General features: G+C 35.6%; 1 protein-coding gene across 1 annotated transcript; it reads right to left on the bottom strand.

The window, feature by feature from the left end:
• Positions 1–7,998: 7,998 nt before the first annotated feature.
• Positions 7,999–9,875, bottom strand: GK2 (glycerol kinase 2). The gene has a single exon (XM_045450319.1). The coding sequence runs from the start codon at positions 9,854–9,856 to the stop codon at positions 8,195–8,197; it is 1,662 nt and encodes a 553-aa protein (XP_045306275.1). The 5' UTR covers positions 9,857–9,875; the 3' UTR covers positions 7,999–8,194.
• Positions 9,876–15,020: the final 5,145 nt, after the last annotated feature.

The raw sequence follows: 15,020 nt of genomic DNA, 5'->3' as shown, positions 1-15,020 counted from the left end.
GGCGGGGGAGTACTTTCCAAGCCAGGTTTGTGGCGCTTGAAAAACAAAGCAAAACAAAACAATAAATTATGTAAAATCAGAGAGAGACGGAGATGGAGAGGGAATGGAACGGGAAAGGAGGAAAAACTATGATGGAAATGGAGAGGATAAAGAGATGGGACAGGAAAAGTTAGGTTACTGAACTACTGTACCGAGCCCCATTATTGGGAGATAATGGTGATGCCTGAACCAAAAGAGTGAATGAAGGGGAAGAAACAGAGAAAAGACATTTTGTTTTAATTTGTTTTCTAGTTAAATTATTGAACTAATTTGAACAACTACCATTGATGTGCATATTTAAAGCTTACTTTCTTTTTTTCCCCCATTTTTATCTTTTGTCTCATATTTGCTAAACAGTTTTCTTTTTTTATTCAAGGATAGTTGACACACAATGTTACATTAGTTTCAGGTGTAGAAAATAGTCATTCCACAAGTCTGTCCATCATACTGTGCTCACTGCCAAGAGCTATAGAGAAGAGTTCTTCTAAGATCTTTATGTGGGACTAAAACCAATTTCGAATGTTGAGGGGAAAATCCCATGTTACCACTAAATATCTAAATATTCTTCTAAAAATTGACATCCTCAAATAAAGGTTGGTGTATGCTATAGAATAAATTTCCTTTAGGTTCTAATCCCAGTATTTCAGGTACAAACTAGTCCTGAGACCTTGGCCCGTCACCTCCTTTGGATGCTGTTTTCTAAGTATTTGAAATAAGGGGCCTGACATAGAAGGTCTCTAATTTCTAGCTAAAATTCATTAGAAATCTGTTAATTTCTAGCTAAAATCCATTAGCAATCTGTTTTAAATTTAAAGTTTGATTTTTCTAAGTCTTAGGTTGTCTTCTCGTAGCAGGCTCTCACGTCTGGAAAGTGAGAAGTAAATGCCTCAGTTCTCCAATGGTATCTTTCAATTACAGGCCAGAAATGAGACATTATGAGATGCTGTAGAAACTATTTTGTGAAAGATCTATACACTTTTTGTCTGCATTCTTCTTATTTGTAAGCGTAGCATGATTCTCATTATATACATTGGGGCTGGTAGGAGAAGGTAAAAAGTGTAGTGAAGTCACACAAAGAGACGGGAGAGGGACATACCTATAAACAGGCAAAGTACTAACAGTGATAGAGCTGCAGCACAGAAGCTGTGAGGGAATGAATGAAAGATAGATAAATGATTGTCCAAGTACTTATCGAGGCAAACATTTGGTACATAATTTGTTTTTGATACAATTGTAATGAATGTCATTCTTCTCTACGGAACCACACGCCAGATCTTTAGCACATCGCTGCTTGGTGCCCAGTGGGCAGCGAGTGCCCGATTGCCAATGCCACTTTTTAGCGCATGTTCATCTGCAGGATATTAAACAGATTGCCGTCCTTTTGATGTTTGTGAATATGAGTAGTAAATACCATATGATAGGACTCAATAGATTTGTTTCAGGAAAAAGAAAAAGACAAAGAGGAGGACAAAGAATGGAAGGAAGAGGAGGAGGAGGAGGGGGAGGAAGAAATTTCTCTCTCTTCTGGAAATGAAGAGATCAACTGAGTGAGTCTGAAAGCATATCAGTGCTATGGAGGTGAGTAGCAAGGTTTATATCTAGAAAAGAATGGTACATCTACTAATGCACCTCTGAATTTCTGTCATGATTCATGACTACGGAAATGGCTCCCCAAAGAGTTTGTAAACATTATATTTCTCAGGACTATAGAAAGTCCCTGGAGAATAAAGAATGGTTTTATTGTAGTTCAGAATCTTTCAGAATGTGCCCAGTTTAGGTGGCCACAAAAATCGCATGCGTGTATGAGTGTGTGAGTGTGCACCAAATTATTTGTTGGCTAAGACCTAACTCTAACTTTCATAAAAGGTTCACAAACTATCCCTTTGACTTTCATCTTGTTAAAAGTCAAAGTTGTTTGAGGTAGACAAAGTCCAAGAAAATCTCTATCAGTTCCGTGAGGCTAAAGGAACATTAGACTACAAAAACTTAGATCTTAATCTTGCTGCTACTGTGTTTCTGCTTTAAAGTTTTCACTTATTCGTGTTAGAAGATGTTGGACTAGATGCTCTCTCAAGGCCTTTCCAGCTCCAGGCTCTTCTGACATTGTGAAAGTAGTCTTGGAGTTTTCTTTGAAAACATTGCTTTTCAAAAATACTGAGTTCTATGTAAGTAATCATATTCCCACAGGATTTAGCTCTTAAAATGTAAAACTATATATATTTTTTTGGTTTGGGAAGGTGATTTTCTTGTGTTTTGGGTTTTTTCTTCCCTCAAAGTTCTTCACTGTGAAACGGAGCTGATAGTAGATACCCATGGCCTATTTGAAATAGAGTTAAAGAGAAGTGATTAGCTTATTCAGTGAAATACACTTGAAGGCAGACAAAAATTATCTTATAACCAGAGATAGAGAACAAGAGCCTAATCACAGCTTCCTGCCCCAGGATGTGCTCCCATCCTCTGCTCTGGTAATTTGGCTAAATCCATACAAAGGTAGCAATAGGGAGGTACAGTTATGTACGTCGGCCACATCAATTCAGAGAACAAGCTAGACAAATTGGTCATCCTTATTTGCAATCCCTAGAAAGTTTTTGGCTTGGTTTTTGCTTAACTCATTTTTGAAGCTACTGCTACAGACATATATTAAGTGTCTCTGTATTATTTTTGGCTTTGTAAATGTTTTGCACACGTAGATTTTCTAAAACACTTGAAAAACATATTTTAATATCTGAATGTAAAAAAGATTCATGGGTTGTTTACAATAAAATGAAATTCATAGTTTAATAAAGGATTAACATGGGGCCCCTGAGTGGCTCAGTTGGTTAAGCATCCAACTTGATTTTGTCTCAGGTCATGATCTTGCAGTTTGTGAGATTGAGCCCTGAGACAGACTGTGCTGACAGTGCTGAGCCTGCTTGGGATTCTCTCTCTCACTTTCTCTCTCTCTCTCTCTCTCTCTCTCTCTCTCTCTCTCTTTCCCCCTCCTCCATACATGCTCTTTCTCTCTCTCTCTCAAAATAAATAAATAAACTTAAAAAATAAAGGATTAACACACTTTTATCATTCTGTACTTTTCTCACCAAAGGTCAAGGTCTCTCTTTTATTTTTCTTTTTATAAAATACATCAGCTTGTTGAGGGCTGGAATGACAATGAACTGTAATGTATGCTAAACACATAGAAGACAAGGATCACGTACAATTTTTCCAAGGCTCAAATAAATTGGGCTGTAAAAGTTGTTGATGGAAATTCTGGGGGAATATTTAAACATTAAGTTTATTAAGTTTATTCGTTTTGTTTTGATTGAAACAATCAGAATAGATAGAGAGCTGTCATTTTAGTGGGAGGTTAAAATAGGCGACTGACTGAGAGTATATTGTATTTACTCCAGACTTTGCTAAAAGATTACACTAGGGGATCTTATTAGTTCATATGATTTTAAAAAAGGACACAGAAACAAATTTTCCATATCTAACAGTCGTAGAGTTGGTGCATAATGTCCCATCTAAATGGGGATTGTTTAATGTAGCATTTATACTTAGGCATTGAGAACAAGGGCTTACCAGTGAGGGAAACAATAGCTTTCCTGTAAGATTATGGATATTAATATCAAATTGATAAGACAAGCACCAGAAATTAGGCACCAACAGATAAGAATTTAGAATTCTCTATGGGGCCAGGAGGAAAAGTAGGTTATCCTTCTAAGTCTGATGTATATGGCTGCCACTCCAGTAGCTAAGGTAGAAGTGATTTAGTGGTTTGGTGCTGTTTACATGGATACTACATAGGGTGTCTTTAAACTAGATTTAATAGTACAGCTTGTTTCTCTTTGGATACCTTTAACGTTCCTTTCCCTTCATGGCCTTTGTTTCTTTTCGTTCTTTTCCTCCTTACTTACCCTGCACCGCCCTGCAAGACTGTCTTTAAATCACAAACTGTTCATCTTTGGAAAACAGAATTAGAATTAGATTCTTTTCATTCTCCTGGTTAGTGTTTGAGCTCATGCTTTCTCACTCACACATATGCCTGACATTAAATGATGGCTTGCTGTTTCATAACATGCATACGATGAGAACTGATCATCATAATTTAACTATGTAGTTCTGCTTAGTGGCAATATCGAGAAATTATTAATTAGCTAATTTTATAATAGAATATACAGAAGCTCCTTCATAGCCTTGAGGCAGAATACTGTAATTTACCAATATCATATATGTTAAATTATGAAAATGAGACTTATAAAGGCAAAGATATAAAAAAAGGAAAGCTGATAATCACAAGGTTGTAATATTGAAGAGGTGAGAATGAGATACTGAATTTGAGGATTTTAGCCTGATTTTCTTATGATATCTTTGTTTGTGACTCTTCATAAGGTCATTTGCCATGGGTCCCAGGCTGAGAATTATGGTCAGATAAATGAAATGGGAAATTAATTTGTTTTAAATGACACTAGACATTATCATGTACTTCTCCAGCCTAATCACACAAATGACTTCAAATAAAGCTCATAGACCTTTTAGAGATAGAAACTGGCACACTCCATGCGAACAGACTGTAGAATCAGCGAGGCTACATCAGTATGCATAATAGAGAAGAGCAAAGAGGAACTTACTTGAGCAAACTTTGGTTCTATTCCTTCAGAGTTTGAAGATACATTTTCCCCTCTTTTTTCAATGTTTTCAGTTATAATTGACATGTAAAGTGTTCACTTTGATTAATTTTGTCACACATATTCACCTTTGAAGCTATCACCATAATTAATATAATTAACATGTTCATCTTCCCCCCAAATTTTCTTTGTGCCCCTTTGTAATCATGCTTCCTGCCCTTCCTGCCAACTCCTCATCCTCCCATTTCCCAGGCAGCCATTAACCTGCTTTCTGTCATTATACAATGGTTCGCATTTTCTAGAATTGTACATACATGGAATCAAACATATGTATATACTATTTTGTCTGGCGCTTTTCACTCAGAACAATTTTGAAATTCATCTATATTGTAGTGTACATGAAGAGTTGCTGCAGGTCTTCTACTGTGTAGACACACCATGGTTTGTTAATCCATTAACCTGTTGGTGGATATTTGAGTTAGGTCTAGATTTGGCTGTAACAAGTAAAGTGATATGAAAAAATCTTTGTATGAACATATGTTTTCATTTCTCTTGGGTAAATATCTAGGATAATATGATAGATGTATATTTAATTTAAAAAACCTGTTAAACTATTTTCTAAGATATTTGCACCATTTTACATCTCTAGCAGACTCAAATAAGAAATTCAGTTCTATATCTTTACCAATACTTGCTATATATCTTTTCAATTTTAGGTATTCTGATCAGTGTGTAGTTGTATCTCATGATTTTTCTTTCTGGTTGATACGGTGAAGTACACTGAGCTTCACGTTCCCCTACTTTGTCATGATGTCTTATTTCTTTTATATATTGTTGGAATAATTTTGCTAAATTTTTGCTTAGAATTTTTGCATCTATATTTACGAACGGTATTGACCTGCAGTTGCTTTTTTCTTGTAATGTCTTTGTCTAGTGTTGGAATCAGAGTAATGATGTAATCCTGTCCTCATAAAATGAGTTTGGAAATGTCCCTTCCTTTTTCAGTTTTCTGGAACAGTTTATTAGAATAGGAATTATTTCTCCATTGTTGAAGCCATTTGGGCTTGGAGTGTTCTTTGGGGGTGGGGAGTAAACTAGAATCTCAATTTATTTGATATAGGACCAATTAAAGTTTTCTATTTTTTTCTTGAGTTTTGTTAGTTTGTATTTTTCAAAATATTTGCTTATTTCATCTATGTTGCCAGATTTATTGGCATAAAGTTTTCATAGTACTGCTTTATTATCATTTTAATATATTTATGATCTATGGTGATATCACTCTCTTTCCTGTTATTGGTAATTATTGTCATCTTTCTCTTTTTTCTATTCAATCTGGCTAAAAGTTTATTATTTTGTTGATATCCTAAAATAACCAACTTTTGGTTATATTGAGTTTTGCTATTTTCTATACCATTGATTATTGCTCTCAACTCTTTTTTCTCCTACCTACTTTGTATATAATTTACATTTTATTTCCAGTTTCTTTAGAAGCTGAGATTATTGATTTTAAACCTTGTCTCTCTTCTAATATAGGCTTTTAGTCCTATAAATTTCTCCCTAAGTACTGCTCCAGTAATAACTCATAAAATTTGATATGTTGTATTTTTATTTTCATTGTGTTCCAAATATTTTCTGTTTTCCCTCCTTATCTTAGGGTTTATTGAAAAGTTTATTATTTAGTTTCAAAATATTTGGGGATTTTCTAGAACTCTTTTTTTATTGATTTATGATTCCATTGTGCTCAGACAACATTTTTGTATAAAGTTCTTTAAATTCATGAAGTCTTGGCTAATGTCCTCAGTGAGGTCTATTTTGGTAAATGTTTCATACGAACTTGAAAAGAGTATATATATTCTATTATTGGGTAGTATTTTCTATTAATGTTAATTCAGTTGTTTGATAGTATTGTTCAAATCTTCTAGATCTTATTAAATGTCTACTTGTTCTATCAAACGTTGAGGAGACAATGTTGTGCTTGTAGATTTGCTTTTTCTTTCATTTCTATCAGAATTTGCTTCATGTATTTTGAAGCTCTATTAGGTGCATAAATATTTAGGATTGTTATGTTTCCTTGGTGAATTCACCCCTCTATCATTGCAAATGACCTTGTTTATCACTGGTAACATTATTTGCTCTGAAATTTACTTTCGGATTTTAATATAGCCACTTTGACTTTCTTTTTATTATTATTAGCAGGATATTTTTGTATCCTTTTTCTTTTTAACTATTTTCTTTTTATATCTAAAATGTGTTTCTTGGAAGCAGTATGTTTTTGAGTCTTTTATATGATAATCTTTCTTTGTAATTAAGGGAATTAGACTATTTATATTAATATGCTTATTGATATAGTTACACTTAAATATATTTCTTTGCTATTTTTGCTTTCTTTTACATATGCTTAAAAATCCATGCTATAATATTATTTTTATTTGAACAGTCAATTCTTTTTTTCTATATAAAAATAACATTTATTGTAGTATTCCACAGTGTTTGCTCCCAGCATATATCCAGTTAAGGTAATTAAATAAAAGGGGAAGGTGTAAGAAATATAGTTGAAATCATAAGATATTTCTCAGTGTGTCAACACAAAATATGCATTTAAGTTTCAAATACTGTCTCTTTAAGAAAGAGTTTTCCCTGGTAATAATCTGTAAAATCACCGCCCAAATATACAAATGTTTACATTGAAATATTTATGTACCTAATGGAACACTTAAGACTACTACCCTTCTTATAAGCTTATTTTATAAATGGGTTACTCTACATGAAGTATATGAGAATGTATGTTATACATACTAAATAAATAAAATGGAGAGTTTTTTTTTTTTAGTGGGAAAGTCTTTTTACTTATAAGATCTACACAGAAAATCATGTAATTAGTGGGACAATGTAAAATGTCTGAAGAATTTTAATTTGGCAAATATTTTCCAGGACAACATCTAAGCTACGAGAATACTAAAAGTCTATTGTAAAAACCTATGTTCCCATTAAACACTCAGAAAGATACTATGGTCTCCCTAATATATATATATATATATATATATATATATATATATATATATATATATATGAAAGAGGACTTGGGGTGTTTACTAAAAACAACAATAACAACAACAGGAAGCCCCTCAGTTTTAGCAAGCTACTTACACCTCTTAATCAAGTGTGTGTAGCACAGAGAACCAAATATTTGTCCCTAAGTGTTAGAAAATATTTGACAAAATATTCTACAGACAGAATCTGAATATCCTATATCTTAGAGGGCATGGGGCAGGATTTTATGACAATAGAGGGGGTTAATCCCTAGAGTAGCTGGCCCAACCTTAATGGTTGATGTTAAAAAACACACCACATTTTCTAGTGGGTTTTTTTTCTACTGTAATTTATTCATTTCAAGCCACAGGCCTACTTTTACAGTTCCCTATAAGTTATGCAGCAACTGGTTTGCAAATAAAATCAGAGTCTGTAACAGTGTCATCATATTAAGAGATAGAATTGCTGGATCCTTTCATAATATAAAAAGCCCACATCTTGGGAATCCATGGTTGGTATTATTATGGTATACCTGAGATGTATCTTGCTCCAATTAGCATTACCATGCTACTCACTATAAAAAAGCCCAAGGGCAAACTAGAGAAGATAGTAGGATCACTACTTTCAGGAGTCTGAGTTGTAACCCAACCCATTGACTTCATCACAGCTTTCTTCCATGTAGAATAACGAATTTCACATTCTGTGGCCTTGATCTGTGGTTCAAACCGTTCCATAATGACAACTGACAAATCCTCGGGTTTAAGACTCCAAACGCCCACCCCTTCTGCAGCTCCTGCTGCCATGGCAGCTCCCAGTGCGGTCGTTTCGGGCATAGGGGGCTTTATTACTGGAATATGCAGAATGTCTGCTTGTAGTTGCATAAGAACTTTATTGTTGGTCATTTTTCCATCTACCTGCAAATGACGGAGGGGAATTCCACAGTCATGGTTCATGGCATCCAAAATCTCTCGGGTTTGGAAACAAACAGATTCTAGTGCAGCAAAAGCAATATGACTTTTATTGATAAACTGAGTGAGACCACAGATTATTCCTCTTGCAGTGGGCTCCCAAAAAGGTGCATATAACCCTGAAAAAGCTGGGACAAAGTAACAGCCATAAGAGGTACCTACATCTCTAGCAAGTACTTCAATTTCTTCTGAGGTGTTTATAATTCCAATATTGTCTCTTAACCAGCGAATAACAGCGCCAGCTATAGCAACAGAACCTTCCAGTGCATAACATGCTGGCTTGTCTCTGCCTAGTTGATAAGCCACTGTGGTCAGAAGGCCATGTTCAGAAAACACACACTTATGACCGGTATTACACAGTAAGAAACAGCCTGTTCCATACGTGTTTTTGGCTTGTCCTTCTTGGAAGCACATTTGTCCTACCAATGCAGCAGACTGGTCCCCCAAGCACCCAGATATTGGCACCCCTTCCAAGGTCCCAGCTTTCATTAGGCCATAGATCTCAGAAGAACTCCATACATTTGGAAGAATGTCCATTGGAATTTCAAAAAAGTCACAAAGCTCTTTATCCCATTCTAAAGAATGGATGTTGAAAAGCATTGTCCTACTTGCATTTGTTACATCTGTACAATGGACACCACCATATACTCCTCCTGTCAAACTCCAGATAAGCCATGAATCAATGGTACCAAAAAGAGCTCTACCTTCTTCAACAGCCTTTTGAACTTTTCTCACATTGTCGAGAATCCAACGAAGTTTCACTGCACTGAAGTAAGTGCTAAGTGGAAGGCCTGTCTTGGACTTGACAAAGTTATTATTTTGTGGAATTTTCTTCCTAAGATTTTCAACAATAGACTGGGTTCTTAGATCAAGCCACACCACAGCATTGTAGAGCGGCTCTCCAGTTAACTTGTCCCAGATTACTGTGGTTTCCCTCTGATTGCTGACACCAATAGCTTTTATGTTGGATATATCAATGTTCAGTTTATCAAGTTTCTCACATGTTCTCTCTATACACTCATAGACAGACTGAAGGATTTCCTTAGGGTCTTGTTCTACCCATCCTTCTTTTGGGAACTCTTGTGTTAATTCCACTTGATGGCAACCAAGTAGATCCGCTGTTTTTGAATTGAAAACCAGAAAGCGAGTGGAATTAGTTCCCTGCACCACTGCCCCCACCAAAGGCCCCACAGCTGCTTTCTTCGGGGCTGCCATGAAATCAGTCGGTCAGCCGTTTCCCGAGTGATTAAAGTGTTCCAGGGGGAGGGGCACGCAATACATTAGGAACGTCAAGAGCGTCAGGAGCGTCAGGAACCTGTGCGCAGGGGTTGCCGTGCTCAACCGGAAGCTATGGAGTAACCCTTGACCTTTAACTGGCTATCTGCTCACCCCACCTCTCTGGCCTAGACCCTGCCCTCAGCCACTCAATTATCTTTTAAGGAGATTTAAGCTACAAAAAGATCATGTATTTACCTACATAATTACTGTTACCAGTGCTTTTCATTTCATTCTGTGGATTCATGTTTGTGTTACCATTTCCTTTCTGCCTATAAGAGTTCCCTCAACATTTCTTCCAGTGTGAGTCTGCTGGAAATAAATTCTTCCAACTTTACAATGTCTGAGAAGTATTTCATCCTAATATTTAAATTTTTTTTTTTGCATATAGAATTCTATTTTTAATTTTTTTTTTTTAATTTGAGGACCTTGAAACTATTCTCCACCACCTTCTCTGTTGTGTTGTTTCAGTTGTGAACTTTGCTACCTCCGTATTTTTAAGATGTCTGTTTTCTTTCACTGCCTTTGGTTTTTCTTTAAATCAATAGTTTTTATCAGTTTTATGATGATGTTATATGGTATAGCTTTCTTCTTATTTCTTGTGCCTGGGGCACACTGGGGCTACTTGGATCTGTTGGTTTATAGATCTTATCAAATTTGGAAAACCTTGGGCTATTATTTCTACAAATACGTTTTATTTTCTCTCTCTTCTCTGCTTTAGGGACTTTAATTACACCTATCAGAGTTGTCCCACAGCTCATTATTGTTACCTTCTCTATGGTTCATTTTAGATAGTTTCTATTGCTATGTCTTCAAGTTTACTACTCTTTTCTTCTCCAGTATCTAATGTGCTGTTAATTAATCCTCTGTATTTTTCACCTGTACATTGTAATTCTCAATCCCAGAAGTTCAATCAGAGTTTTTTAAAATATTTCCTTAAGTTTTTGAATATATGGAATAGTCGGGATAACTTTTAATTATATTTTCTGCTAAATCTAACATCACTGTCAGTTCTTGTTCAATTTTGACTAATTTATCTTCTTATTATGATTGGTATTTCCCTGCTTCTTTACATGCCTAGTGATTTTTTTATTACGGGCCAAACATTATGAATTTTAGCTGGTTGAATTGCTGGATATTTTTGTGTTTCTATAAACCTTGAGCTTCGTTTTGGGATGCAGCTAAATTAGTTGGAAACAATTTGATTTCTTTGCTGTCTTTCTTTTCGGATTTGCTGCTGGAACAAGGACAGTGCTCAGTCTGGGCTAGTTATACTCTTTTACTGTGATGAAAATGCTCAGTATAGGCTACTCAAGGCCCATGAAAATGAGGTTTTTTTTTTTAAATTTTTTTTTTTCAACGTTCATTTATTTTTGGGACAGAGAGAGACAGAGCATGAACGGGGGAGGGTCAGAGAGAGGGAGACACAGAATCGGAAACAGGCTCCAGGCTCTGAGCCATCAGCCCAGAGCCCGACGCAGGGCTCGAACCCACAGACCGTGAGATCGTGACCTGGCTGAAGTCGGACGCTTAACCGACTACGCCACCCAGGCGCCCCGAAAATGAGGTTTTAATGGCTGGTGGGAATAGTTCCTGTTCCCAATCCTGGGTAAACACTGCTTATCTTTACTGGACACTGGTTTCTTTTCTTTTCTTTTTTATGTTTATTTTTGAGAGAGAGAGAAAGAGAGAGAGAGAGAGAGTGACTGCACATGAGTGGAGGAGGGGCAGAGAGAGCAGGGTAAAGAGGATCCAAGGTAGTCTCTGTGCTGAGAGCAGATAGCCCGATGCAGGGCTTGCACTCATGAACTGAGAGATTATGACCTCAGCCTAAGTGAGACACTTAGCTTACTGAGCCACCCAGGTGCCCCTACCGGACACTGTTAATCTTTAATCTTTTCATGTGCATTTTTCCCCAGACTCAAATAGTTTCCTCATACACATGGATTGATCAATACGGAACTGAATTCTTAGGGGGTTCTCCAGAGTTCTCTTCTTGTACAACTCTTATTTTCAATACCATGTCTTGTACTCTCTAGATGGCTTCATCTGTCTGGGTGCTTAGCTCTGTCTCCTCACTACGGGGCTTTTACTGGGCTCCACCTGGGTTTCCCCTTCCAGCGCTTTGGCCTCAGAAATCTCTCAAGGAAATAAGCTGAGGAAGTCATAGTGCCCATGCCACTCGTTTCTTGCCACTTAGGGATCACTACCCTTCGTTGGGTAGTGGGTAGGGATCCTTTTTAAAAGGACAAAATATATGAAATAGTTCACAGAATTCTGTGACTTCATCTTAGTCACAATAGAAGTCTGCTGGATAGAAGTTTAAATTTTCAGATTGATTGGAAAACTAGTGAATAAATATACTCACTTATTTAAATTTATTAAATATCCACTCAATAAATGACAATTTTCTATATTAGGACGTAGACTATGCTTTTGAGTTATCTCAAAGACAAAGCTTGTTTATTCTTAATGAAACCAACAGAACAAGATAGAAAATAACATAAAAATCACCAATAATATTGTTGTTTTACTGTTTTAACTAGATCACATTTTCCATTTAAGTAAACCTTTCAAGGAGTTTTTGGAAGTCAGAAAAGCAAAATTAGCTACCAGACTTAATTAGAGTAGTAGGCAATTGAAATCACCAGAAGATGGTACAGATTTTCCTGATCATGTCTTTGTTTTGATTTTAAAATTCTACCAGAGATTTTTCTAAGCAAAAAATTTAAAGGCAACACTTACCAGTATGCCAGTTACCATACTAGGTTTGAATTTGCTTGAAAAAGATTGTTTTTAAGTTTTTAATGTTTTTTTTTTTCTTCCCAAGTATTTGGCAGTAGTAAACATCATGTGTATAGATTAATCTACACAATAGAAAGATTTGACCCAAGGTTTTTTTCTCTATATCCCCTATCCCCTGCCACTCCAACATATATAGACAAACATTCCCAATCCCAGTAGTTTTTAAGTTTAGGAATGCTTTAAGCATTTTGTCTTTAATCCAATTCACTCATTTAGAAAGACATCAGTTTCTGTTTATAAAAACAACTGCACATTAGTTTATGTATTAGTTTCACTTTATTGGCTACTAAATTGTACAAATAAATAATAAGTTCCTCAAGTTAGTTTAGAATGAAAAGTTGACCAGATTGATTTAACTTTCTTAGAGTAATTGCAAGCTATCGATGGATTTAACCAAGCTGACTGAAAACGCTTTATTTTTTTAACTAAGAAGCTTAAACTAACTCCACTAGTTTTCATTTCAAGAAAAATTAAGAACATATACCTTTTGTTTGTTAGTCTGTAATACTTCCCCATGTTCTCAAATAAGCACCTCTGAAATACAGTGGCACCATCTTATTTATGAAGACATTCAACTTTACAAGGTAATTGTTATTTCATTGTATTATATCCCATACAAATGCAGATGCTTTAATGGTGGACATACTGTTCAGAATAGGCCCACCAAAATCAGGCATTTCTTTTAAAAGTTTTTAAGTATAGGATTGTTAAAATTAGAGTTGTTAAACAAATTGACTTTCTATTATTATTTGCTTACCTTTCAAGCTACTCTTCTAGAGCGCAATTACTACCTAATATAAAATCTTTTCAGTGATGACCATACTGTAAAGTTTAAAATGTTTTTGTTCGTTCAGTAATTTGACAAATGTTTTGAGAGGTTGCTGTATGTGGATTCTATTTTAGGCAACAATATAGCAATGCATAAAACATTGTTCCTGCCCTTATTACAACATCTAACTTAAGAACAGTCTGAACTAAACTTACTCATCTATATTGACGTATCTTCCTTTATACATCATGTTTTAAAAACCCATTCACTTAATTATTATTTTTCCGTTGTCAAGCCCATTAAATTAGAAGTTAAATGAGGGCAAATATCTTGGTTGTTTTATTCAATCTTGTATCTTCAGTACTTAGAATAGTGCTTGAGCCGAAGCAGAAACTCAAAAAGTATTTGTTGAATGGGATAATGAATGCCACTGTATGTGCCTCTTTATTATCATAAAGTCAAGATCATTTAAAAAAATTTTTTTTTCAACGTTTATTTATTTTTGGGACAGAGAGAGACAGAGCATGAATGGGGGAGGGGCAGAGAGAGAGGGAGACACAGAATCGGAAACAGGCTCCAGGCTCTGAGCCATCAGCCCAGAGCCCGACGCGGGGCTCGAACTCACGAACCGCAAGATCGTGACCTGGCTGAAGTCGGACGCTTAACCAACTGCGCCACCCAGGCGCCCCATGATCATTTTAATTTTGATTGCTGGATGGGCTATTGGTTATTCATTTTACAATATAATATAATGAGATTGATGAATAGATAAAGGGATGGATAAATGAAAAAATATATGATAAAGGAGTACAGTAAAATATTAATTTAGAATCTATGTGGTAGATTTGATGGTGTCAGTGATAAAGTTCTTTCAACTTTTCTGTATGCGAATTTTTATAACAAAATATTGGGTAAATGTAATGCAAATACAAAGCTCGTCAGGCTGCAAAACATAGTTAATAGGCATCTATTTCATGTAGGTTCTTTTGTTTGGAGAAACAATTAAAAGGAATAAAAGAGTCACTGCCAAGCGTATGTTAATTTGAGAGATTTTGTAATCGAACAATCTAGTTAAAGTTGTTCATCTCAAGAGAATCATTAATTGTGAATCATTTTTATTAAGATATTTGTGGTTTTATTGTAGGAATTTTCTTCTGTACTTTATAAACTCTGTAAATCCTAGGAAGTCAGCTGCGTCGTTAACTCCTTGGCTTTTAACAATATCTAGCATTCTCTTTTCAACCTATAAAGAGTGAGAATCAGTTTTGAAAGTTTCAATTTCACCACATTTGGACTTACCTTGGTCTTGAATTTTGAGAGTGTGTGCTCTGATGAATTACATAGTTTGTGGCTAGGGAAATTTAACTTTTTTTTTTTTTTGATTGTGTCATAACCAATGCATCATCACAGTTGGTAATCTTCAAAACACTGACGCATTTTTCTACATGCTGTTCCCAAATGTGCTGGACCAGCTGTTGAGAGCCATGCCATCCAATCGCCTGGAAGACCTCTTCTTGGACCACAAATCAC

Source organism: Leopardus geoffroyi, chromosome B1 (assembly GCF_018350155.1).
Source record: "Leopardus geoffroyi isolate Oge1 chromosome B1, O.geoffroyi_Oge1_pat1.0, whole genome shotgun sequence".
In the NCBI taxonomy this organism is placed as follows: domain Eukaryota; kingdom Metazoa; phylum Chordata; class Mammalia; order Carnivora; family Felidae; genus Leopardus; species Leopardus geoffroyi.
This window is presented reverse-complemented; position numbering and strand designations above follow the sequence as displayed.

Bases quoted from the DNA above. Each gene is read 5' to 3' on its own strand.
- GK2 (XM_045450319.1), bottom strand. From the start codon at position 9,856: ATGGCAGCCCCGAAGAAAGCAGCTGTGGGGCCTTTGGTGGGGGCAGTG.